This window comes from Gopherus evgoodei, chromosome 15 (assembly GCF_007399415.2).
Source record: "Gopherus evgoodei ecotype Sinaloan lineage chromosome 15, rGopEvg1_v1.p, whole genome shotgun sequence".
NCBI lineage: Eukaryota > Metazoa > Chordata > Testudines > Testudinidae > Gopherus > Gopherus evgoodei.
In genome coordinates, this window is record NC_044336.1 from 6,336,166 (window position 1) to 6,347,537 (window position 11,372).

Sequence of the window (11,372 nt, forward strand, 5' to 3'; positions counted from 1 at the left end):
GCCCATGGTGTTAGGATTACTGACCACCTCAAAGTGATAAGTGACCACCGATTTGTTACAATGCAGTACACATGCACACCCAGTCACCTTGGGGTCTTGTTCTTTGCAGGACATGTGCTATCCAAAAGTAATTACTCTTATTATGATGCTCCGGCAGAGCCCACAGCTAATTTGCTCCGCTTTCACCAAATGTGTTTCACTGCACTGCCAGATAATGGGGCGAGTAATGAAAATAATGGTATGAACGGCTTATCCACTTTGACTGTCATTCACTCATATTATAGATTTTAAATGCAACCCTGAAATCCTGCATTTATTTAAGCGTCACTTCTGGCACCAGACTAAAAGGACAAGGCTGATGGTTTCACAGCTGCTCTGATAAGTAACAACTTGGACTTAATGCAGGTTTCATTAGCTGAGGACACAAGTGTCATGGCCAGAAAATGGAGCTACTTCTAGAGCATAAAGTTTCAAGCTCCAAAGTCCATGAAAGTCCATGGGAGCTAGGCTCCTAAGTCACTTGGGTGCTTTTGAAAATATTACCTATGGTCTATTGATCTGAGCAGAGCACTGGAAGGCATACATTCCTGGGAAAAGAACTTCCTGCTCTGATGAAAACTCCCTCTGTAACCTTGGAAAAGTCCACTGATTTCAATGAGAGACAGATGCCTAAATACCTTTGAGGACCTGGCCCTTAGCCACCAGTTTTCCAAACTGGCCTCTGCTTTGTTACAGTTGTCTGGATGTTGTGGGTGGGTGGTGAGGTGTTCCATGTAGTTGTAAGGGTTTTTCCTGCTTGTTGTGGTTTAGTTGGGCATTATTTGTCTTTAGCAACCTCCACTGCATTTAAGAACGTATACAATGCTGTACAGGTCTGAGAGTACCAGTAATTTCACATCCAGCAACATAGCCTGGCTGGCAGGTGCATGGTTTTCTTAGTACGTTTCATTTTGTTCCTATATGGTGCTTTGTTCGCCCTCTGATTCTCTGTTATTTACTGTACCTGGAAAATACAGAGGTGACATTCACTAGTGATGACATATGGAGGAACAGAGCTGCTTCATGAACCTCCAGACACACGAATAGCCCATTTCTGACCTCATTTGAAAACACGTTGCTTTAAAAATTGTTCCAGTCAGCCCCCAACCTGTCGCTCCTGGCTCCCGTGAGTGTTAGGTAAGGACTAAGGGATTATAAGTCCCCGTTGAGTTGTGCAGTTCTCTTTGGACAGTAAGGGGCACAGAGAAAATAATTGTGCAGCAAGGTTGAGTGTCTGTTACATGGAATTGCAAGCGAAGAATTTCCTTTTGGCTCCGAATGATGGGTGGGGCCCATCCCAGGGGAGTGGAGAGTAGAGCTGGGGATGAGAGGACGCAGACCCCCGTTATTCCACAAAAGTCTCCTTATGCCGTTTAATTCTGATTCAGTCAGGAGAAGCCAGTGAATATGTACGGAGGTTTAAAATAGCAGAGTTAGTCCTGGCCATGGTCTAGGCCAGGACACTGGACTGGAGGGACCCCAGTCTGATTCCGGTCTGGGCAGTTCCTGTGTTCCATTTCTGATGGGAAAAGAGATGGCCCCATCAGCGGGCCTGCGATCAAACCATCCTGCTCAGACGGCCAGGCATCCCAAGGCACTTTGCACATGACAACGCTAGACAGCAAGATCAATAACATATTACTGGAGCAAAATGACCTCTCAACAGGCCCCATTTCAACCATGCAACCCAACTAAGAGAACAAGTGTTGATTTAAAGCCAGAGACAATCTGATCATCACACACTGTCCTGGGGAACAGAGCATCACTAATGAGGAGTGTAATAGCTACAGACTTTCACTGCATACAGCTTTGATGGAAACATTTAGACAGCCGCCAGCCAGCTGGGTATGACTCACAACAGCGCTGGGAGCAGGTCTGTGTTTCTAGTAAGCTACATCATAGAATCATAGGACTGGAAGGGACCTTGAGAGGTCATCTAGTCCAGTCCCCTGCACTCATGGCAGGACTAAGTATTATCTTTCTCATCCCTGGCAGGAGTTTGTCTAATGTGCTCTTAAAAATCTCAAATAATAGAGATTCTGCAACCTCCCTAGGCAATTTATTCCAATGTTTAACCGCCCTGACAGGAAGTTTTTCCTAATGTCCAACTTAAACCTCCCTTGCTGCAATTTAAGCCCATTACTTCTTGTCTCCCTAATGCTTGTAACAACCTTTTATGTACTTGAAAACTGTTACCATGTCCCCTCTCAGTCTTCTCTCCTCCAAACAAACCCAGTTTTTTCAATCTTCCCTCATAGGTCGTGTTTTCTAGACCTTTAATCATTTTTGCTGCTCTTCTCTGGACTTTCTCCAGTTTGTCCCCATCTTTCCTGAAATGTGATGCCCAGAACTGGACACAATACTCCAACTGAGGCCTAATCAGCATGGAGTAGAGAGAAAGAATTACTTCTCATGTCCTGTTAATACATCCCAGAATGACATTTGCTTTTTTTGCAACAGCGTTATAGTGTTAACTCATATTTAGCTTATGATCCACTATGACCCTTTCTGCAGTACTCCTTCCTAGGCAGTCATTTCCCATTGTGTATGTGTGTAACTGATTGTGAGTACTTTGCATTTGTCCTTATTGAATTTCATCCTATTTACTTGAGACCATTTCTCCAACTTGACAAGATAATTTTGAATTTTAATCCTATTCTCCAAAGCACTTGCAACCCCCTCCCAGCTTGGTATTGTCCACAAAATTTATAAGTGTACTCTCTGTGCCAGGGGTAGGCAACATATGGCACGTGTGCCAAAGGCGGCACGCAAACTGATTTTCAGTGGCACTCACACTGCCCAGGTCCTGGCCACTGGTCAGGGGGCTCTGCATTTTAATTTAATTTTAAATGAAGCTTCTTAAACATTTAAAAAACCTTACTTACTTTACATATAACAATAGTTTAGTTATGTATTATAGACTTACAGAAAGAGACCTTCTAAAAACGTTAAAATGTATTACTGGCACGTGGAACCTTAAATTAGAGTAAATAAATGAAGACTCAGCACACCACTTCTGAAAGGTTGCTGATCCCTGCTCTATGCTATTATCTAAATCACTGATGAAGATATTGAACAGAACCAGACCCAGAACTGATCCCTGTGGGAACCCACTTGATATGCCCTTCCAGCTTGACTATGAACCAATGATAACTACTCTCTGAGAATAGTTTTCCCACCAGTTATGCACCCACCTTATGGTAGGTTGTGTTTCTCTAGTTTGTTTATGAGAAGATCATGTGAGACATTGTCAATAGCCTTACTAAAGTCAAGATATACCACGTCTACTGCTTCCTCCCATCCACAAGCCTTGTTACCCTGCCAAAGAAAACTATTGGTTTGGCTTGACACGATTTGTTCTTGACAAATCCATGCTGACAGTTACTGCTACTGGGGTCATGATGAAAGACGCCTGATTGATTGGCAATCCCAGGGACTGAGGTTCTCTTTACACTGTGAGCTGCCAAGAGTTGCTGAGTGCTTTCAATTCCCATTGCAATCAGTAGGAGCGGATACCTGGCAGAATCAGCCCTTTATCCACATCCACAGGGAACATAAGCAGCATATATTCCCCTTCCCCTACTATATTGTGCCACAGCCTTGACATTGAGGAACCATGAGTAGGAATGGGGAGGGGTGGGGAGAGGGTGTCGGGCAGCCACTGAGAGGTCTCTGCATGCATCCCTAGCTGGATGGCCTTGTGGTTTTGGCAGTGGATTTGGATACAGGTGACTCCAGTTCAGCCACAATTTCCCTGTCTGACCTTGGGCAGGTCATTGCCTTGTTCTGTGCTTCAGTTTCCCCAATTGTAATATGGGGATAATGATGCTTCTTTTTGTCTATTTCATCTGTAAGCTCTTCATGGCAGGGTCCATTGCTCCTTATGTGTTTGTACAGCACCTAGCACAGCCGACTCTGATCTCTTTTGGGGCTTCTAGGAACTGCTGTAATATAAATAATCATAAGGGAGAAGGGGTGATGTACCTCAGACACAATCCTACCACTTAACCATGAGAAGAGAATGAGAAACCCATAGGACCCAAGCGTGCTCAGCCCATCACAGATTTGGCCTCATAGAGACCTCCTGGGATGGGGAGGCCCATCACTAAGGAGCACAGGTGGAACAACCCAGTTGTCCAGTCATCTACCAGCGACAGCTGTTTGATTTCTGTGGTTCTATGGCATCACTTCACCCTCTGCTACCATGCCACAACTCATGGGGTGCAACCCATCTGCCACCCTGGATCTGTCACACTGATCCTATTGAAACCCCAGGGAAAGACCATGGAGGCTGAAGGCAGCAACCAGGGAATCATTGTTCACAACCAAATGCAGCAAAGGCCAGTGGATGCTTAAGGACCAAAAATGATCAGGGGCAAAGTTTTACCTCTCATCCTTTGGTAGCACAGCGCCCCCTAGCACCTTGCAAGGACATTACCTCCAGGTCTGATTCAACACCCTAGGTTTTCCTTAGATGCCTCCTACCTAACAACAGATATACAGCCCAAGCTGGACACTCTCACACATTGATGCAGGAACTCCTCACACCTCTATTTAAAACAGCCCTGGTGACATGTGGCTAAGCCTACACCACTATCCCAGGAGGTCACACATTCTATCGAGGGTGGAATCAATTGCAAAAGCTGAGACAAATTCTCCAGAAGTCTTAAGAGCTGCCAAACGTTACCTTTTTTGTTGCTCAGCCAGCAATCTCTTTGCCAGAGCCAGTGGTTTGTCAGGGAGGGTGAGTGTGTGTGTGCTGGGGGCTGGTACCATAGCACTGAGCCAACAGGAGCCCTCAGAGCAGTCTGAAATGCTGGCACAGTCTAAGCGGACATTACTGCCACCCCAAAGCTACTGTAATTACGTATGACTGGAAATATGGGACCCCAAAGGGCTCATGCAATTCTTGGATGCATAAATGGAAATCTCAAATAGAAGTAAAGAGGATATTTTACCTCTGTATTGTGCACTGGTGTGATCGCTGCTGGAGTGGTGTGTCCAGGTCTGGTGCCCACAATTCAAGACGGATGTTGATAAATTGAAGAGGCTCAAAGAAGAGCCACGAGAATGAATAAAGGATTAGAAAATATGACATAGTGATAGACTTAGCTTAACAAAGAGAAGGTTAAGGGATGACTTGATCATATAAGAATATAAGAATGGCCATACTGGGTCAGACCAATGGGTGGCGTTGGGGGGACTGAAAGGGGTCGGGGTTAGGGTTTATTGGGAAGCAGGAAGGTAAGTGTTTGAGTTTGATGCAGAAAGGGGTCATATTTGGAGTTTAAGGATTGAGGGAGTAACAGTGTTGGGAGAATTCAGGGGAGAAGGGGGTCAGTTTGGGTAATTTGAGGTAAGTAAAAGAGGTCAGTGTTGGGTTTTGGGGGTAGAATGGAGGTCACTTTTGGTGTTTGGAGTAGAATGGGGTCAGTGTTTGGGGCTTATTGGGTAGAAGAGAAGTCAGATATGAGGTTCATTGGATAGAAGGGGGCTCAGCAATGAAGTGTGGATATAGAAGGAGGGTCAATGTTGGGGTGTATTGGATCAAAGGGGGGGTCAGTGTTGAGTTGAAGGGGGGTCAGTGTTGGGGTGGGGGGTGTCAGGGGGTCAGTGTTGAAGGTTGGGGTGTAAGGGAAAGTCAGTGTTGGGTGGAAGGGGGTTAGTGTTGAGCTTTGGGGGTGTATGGGAAGGTCAGTGTTGAGGTGTGGGGTGGAAGGGGATCAGTGTGGAAGGTTGAGGTGTAAGGGATGGTCAGTGTTGGGTGGAAAAGGGTCAGTGTTGGGATATGAGGTGGAAATGGGGTCAGTATTGAGGTTTGGGGGGGAAGGAAAGGTCAGTGTTGGGGTTTGAGGGTGGAAGGAAATATCTGTATGTGAGTGTTGGTCTCACAGTGCAAAGGCTTTGTTGAGGAGAAAGGTTTTGCAGCGTTTTCTGAAGTCAGTCAACCTCTGGATTCACATGATCTCCATAACACAGCTGGATCCTATGGTCTCTGCGACAGAGTGCTAGCTGTAGAACCCTGGTCACTTGTGTAACAGAGAAGATATACTGGCTTAATTAGGAGAAATTAACCTGTTATGGTGGAGATTGTTGACACTTGGGGCAATGGCTGGGCTAAGGAAGTAATTAGTTCAATAAAGGAAGATATGTAATTGGCAGAAGGTGGAAGTGGGGAGCTCAGAGAATGGCTGGATGGAAGGCTCCAGAGAAAGAAGGAAAGTGTGAGCCAGGTGTGATGTCAGGATTGTGAGAGGGAAAGTTAAGATGAAACTGGAGTCAGTCAGGAATTTTGCAGAGATACATTTTTTGTTGGAAAATGCTGATTCATCAAACCAAAACTTTTCAAGGAAAGTACTTCATGTAGGAAGGAAAATCAAATGCACAACTACAAAATAGGGAATAACTGGCTAAGCGGTAGAACTGCTGAAAAGGATCTGGGGGTCATAGTGGATCACACACTGAATATGAGTCAATGTGATACCATTGCAAAAGAGGTTAATGTCATTCTGGGATGTATTAACGGGAGTGTTGTGTGTAAGACATGGGAAGTAATTGTCCCATTCTACTGAGCACTAGTAAGGCCTTAGCTGGAGTACTGTGTCCCAGTTCCGGCTGCCACACTTTAGGAAAGATGTGGACAAACTGGAGAGTGTGCAAAGGAGAGCAACAATGATAAAATATTTAGAAAATGTGACCTATAGAAAAGGTTAAAAGAACTCTGTATGTTTAGTCATGAGAAGGGAAGAGCTCATAACAGCCTTCAAATATGTTAAGGGCTGCTATGAAGAGGACAGTGATCAGTTGTTCTCCACATCTACTGAAGGTAGGACAAGAAGTAATGGGCTTAATATGCAGCATACAGATTTAGGTTAGATATTAGGAAAAACTTTCTAACTCTATGGGTAGTTAAGCTCTGAAACAGGCTCCCAAGGGAGGTTGTGGAATCCTCATCATTGGAGGTTTTTAAGAACAGGTTGGACAAACACCTGTCAGGATGGTCTGGGTTTACTTGGTCCTGCCTCAGTGCAAGGGGCCAGACTTGATGACCTCTTGAGGTCCCTTTCAGCCCTACAGTTCTGTGATCATCCCCATTTCACAGGGGGAGAAACAGGTACAGAGTGGGTAAATGAGGTTCCTGAGAAAACAGCAAATGAGCAGCTGCACCTGGAAGAGAACCTTGGAGTCCTGCCCCGTCCCCTTGGTTCACTGCTCTAACCACTAGCCCACACTCCCCACAGTTATGTAGCAGCCGATAAAAGAGCTGCTGCTGTGTATCTGAAGCCTAGCTACCTCTCCCAGGATGTAGATTTCTGTGGTGGCATTGATCATACGGTTCCGTACTTGAATAAATAGACACCATCTACTCGGCATAAATATTCTGGATAAATGGATAACCATCAATCTCCCCAGCACAGATGTTGCTGGAACCGCCAGCCCTGAGATGCTCACTTGGGGAACTGTAAAGCAGAAACTAATAATATTTAGCAGCATTGTGAATGTGTAAATCCCTGAATCTTGCCCTCATCTTCATTATTCACCATGATGTTCTCAAGAATCAAATTAACAATGAGCCATTGGAGCCAGGAAGGGATCATTTTTCAAAGGCAGTCAGAGCTTTGGGGGGCTCTGGGGACTGATGTGTTATCTTTTAATACTTTCTCCACCCAGAGAGACAAGCTAGGACGTTTCTCATTTACTCTAACCCCGTCATCCACCCCTTCCCTCATTTGTGTCCCTAAAGGCGCTGGAGTTTTGCCACCTCTGTGCTCTCGCAGCACAAACTCCCGCCTGGAAGAGCTGGTGTGAGTTGATTTTGTGAATGAACAGAGAACTCTTGGGTCCCAGCCAGGTTTTCCTACTCATAAGCATGATCACCTGCTTCCTCCAGTGCCTGCCACTATTACAGCCCTGTGGCTGTGCAGAAAAGGACTGCTTTGAAAATGCCTATTGCCTTCACTCTGCCAAAGAGCTATTCAGGTACCCTGAGACCCTCCCCCCATGCCACCAACAACCCCCTAGCCCTGGAGGGGGAGGATGGGAAAGTCCCTGACTTACCCTTGTGAAACTTCCAAGGTGATGAGAAAAACCATCAGAGGCACCCAACATTTCTAAACACCCATCCCCCTCTGATTGCTATGTACCCCCATCATAGTCACTAGCAGGGGTGGGCGTAGAGAAGGGAGCTAGGAGACCAGTCCAGGTGAGGTCCAGCTCAGACAGGGTGTTATCCATCAGCAGACTCTGCAGGCACTGAGTGCGGATTTGAGTCCATTGCCTGAAGAGGCAGCTGAGCTCTCCCATCGGGCAGGGATCTCAGAGGATGCCTGGCTGCTCCACATGCATGCAAAGCACTCTCACCTTTGGCTGAATCTGCAGCTGTCCACTTGGTTGACTCCAATGATCCATACCTGGTAGGCATCCTGCTCTCCTTTTCCATCCTAACACCCTTCTTATTTGTAATAAGACCCTAAGAAAAGGTGGTGTTTTTTTAAAAAAGCAAATCTTCCTGAGCCCAGAATTCCTCAGGCAGATGCACTTCCAAGGAGCCACTTCCAGAGGGAAGCCAGAGCACACCCTTTGAAAAGAAATGTATTAAAAGAGAGAGAGAGAGAGATCAAATCAAAAAAGAAAAGAGAAGCCTGACACCTGCCTGGCAGCTGCTGTCTGATGATTAGCCCTTGAGATGCTTTCGCAAAGCTGCAGGAATATGAAATAGCCCAGAAGCAGCAGGAGGCGAGATATAAATGTTCATTATTGGACAGAGGGGCTCCCTCTGGTGGAAACAAGGACAAGAAGCTTTCTTGAACGCTGTTAGTCCTTTCTATACATATAGGAGCCTTGTTACTATAATGCTGCACCTCACAATCTTTAAGCTACCTGTCCTCACAACATCCCTGTGAAGTTGGGAAGTGCTATTATCCCATACTTTAAAGAGTGAGAACTGAGGCACAGAGAGACAAAGACGAAGATTTTTCAAAGGCATAAATGGCACTTGCCTCCCATTGAAAGTCAATGGGAATTTAGTATCAGAGACGTGGATGTGTTAGTCTGTATTCACAAAAACAACGGGGAGTCTGGTGGTACCTTGAAGACTAACAGATTTATTTGAGCATAAGCTTTTGTGGGTAAAAACCCCAAAGAAGTAGGTTTTTTACCCTAAAAGCTTATGCCCAAATAAATCTGTTAGTCTTTAAGGTACCACCAGACTCCTCATTGCTTTAATGGGAATTTCATTCTTAAGTGACTTTGAAAATCTTCCTCCGACCTGGCTTTCCCAAGGTCGCACAGGAACCCTGTAGAAGAGCAAGGACTTGAAGCCAGGTCTCCCAATATGCCAGCTAACCTAACCACTGGGCCATCCTGTGCTCCTACACTTCTACCACTCACCTCAAGACACATCCAACAGAGGCCGAGTTGAAGCAGTAACCATTCTGCTATCAACTCCAGAGTTATCTCCTCCCTGGACAAGCCCACAGTAAATATGGGAAAGTCACTCAAGCTGTCTGTCTGTCTCTCTGACCAGAAATTCCATCCCAACTTGAGGAAACTTTTATCAAAACTGGTATGACAAATCAGCACCTTCCAGCCACACACACAGAAAAAGTTTTGCCTAAGAATTCCCAACCAGCTCTACCCATGACGCAATAGCAAACGTGCTTGGTTCTTAGTCTAGTGCTGATGTGCAGGCAAGCCAGGCAGTTTTGTGCGGAGAGTCAGGCTGACACACAAACAGGGATTTTTTTTAAGGGCAGAAGGAAACCAGAGAAATCCCACCACTAAATCATCTGTTTCCTGTTGCTGTACAGTAACTCTCGAGTCAGAGATGGGTTCATTTGCCCCACCCATCACCCTATGGCATTAAGGTCTCTCTGTGACTATTCCCACCCCAACTGTTCCTCACGGCGCGGCAACCTTCATTTATTGTTAATAATTAATAGGCACCTCAGCCACAGACCAATCTCACTGCACTAGGCGCTATACTGACACAAAACAGTCCCTGCCCTTTATTTGTGAAATTCCTGTATATCTGTTAAGTGCCCAGTGCCCCTCATATACCCTTCCCCAAAGACCCTGAGTATCGAATACCCCAAATGTGCTGGCTTCTGTACCCAGGTCTGTTGACAGCTCCTTCCATCTGCAGCTCACAATCCTTCCAATCCAGCATTTCTGAATCTGGGGTCCCCAAGGGTACTTCAAAGGCCTGGCTGCTCAACTCCTCCCACTCCCTCAACTCCTCCCAGCAAGTCCAGCAGTACAGCAGGGCTAAAGCAGGCTTCCTACCTGCCCTGGCTCCGCAACTGCTCCCAGAAACCGCTGGCACATTCCTGTGGCCGTGGGGGTGGGGAGGGGGGAAAGGGAGGGTGGCAGGGAGTCTCTGTACGCTGTCCCCACTCCGAGCACCAACTCCACATTGGCCAGGAACTACAGCATGGCCTGTGACCTCCCTCCTGGAGCCTTTCTTCCTCTTTCATTCTCCTGGAGATCCAGTGCCTTCAGGATCAGCTTTAGGCCTATTCCACCAATTCCCCCGAATCGGGCCCCGCGCCTAAGAGGGCCCTGTGCCCAGTGAGAATCCCTTCCCTGGCTAGAGGCGCCTTTTTAATTTTTACCCACTTGGCGGTGCTCCAGGTCTTCAGCAGCACTTCGGCAGCGGGTCCTTCGCTTGCTCTGGGTCTTCGGTGGCACTTTGGCGGCGGGTCCTTCAGTGCCGCCAAAGACCTGGAGCGAGTATAGGACCCACCACCGAAGTGCCGCCGAAGACTCGTAGCACCGCCCAGTGAGTACAAGCCCCACGTGTTTTTTTACATGTGTTTTTTTTTTAAGTCATTCCTGCCGGGGCCCTGTTGAAACTGGTCGAATTGGGCCCCGCACTTCCTAAAGCCGGCCCTGAGTGCCTTCAGCAGGTGACCAGCTTCTGGTGCCTCTCTGGCTTGCAGAGCACAAGACTCAGGCTAACTTAAAGGTCAGCTGCCTCCCTGCAGATTCCTATTTAACTTGCTGGTCCCAGGCCAGATTCTTACACTTGTAAGTTTCCCAGCATATCCTCACAGATTTCCCATTTGAGTTCTCTGGCCCCAGGCTTCCTGTTGCTTCCGAATGGGATCTCTAGGTACTGAGCCTGCTGCCCAGTTCCTCCCGATGCATCTACAGCCAGGAAGGCTCGTGACACTTACAGTCCCTCCCCCTGAGCCCATCCTGTGTTTTGTGTAATAGAACTATAGGCCTATTAGGATTTTGGCACACTACATCTTTATAAACCTCCTCTAAGGGCTGGTCCACACTACCGGGGGGAAATCGATCTTAGATACGCTATGTGAATAATGTAGCTG

The 11,372-nt window shown here is 46.7% G+C and overlaps 1 protein-coding gene across 2 annotated transcripts in view; it reads right to left on the minus strand.

Moving 5' to 3' along the window:
* LOC115635582 (uncharacterized protein C16orf45 homolog) overlaps window positions 1–8,698 on the minus strand; it is a 54,326-nt gene extending 45,628 nt beyond the window's left edge. For both annotated transcript variants that reach the window (XM_030534570.1, XM_030534571.1), the window contains exon 1: window positions 8,401–8,698. In XM_030534570.1, the coding sequence (XP_030390430.1) occupies window positions 8,401–8,479 (79 nt within the window). In that variant the 5' untranslated portion in view covers window positions 8,480–8,698. The remainder of the gene's footprint in view (window positions 1–8,400) is intronic.
* Between the last annotated feature and the right edge of the window lie 2,674 nt (window positions 8,699–11,372).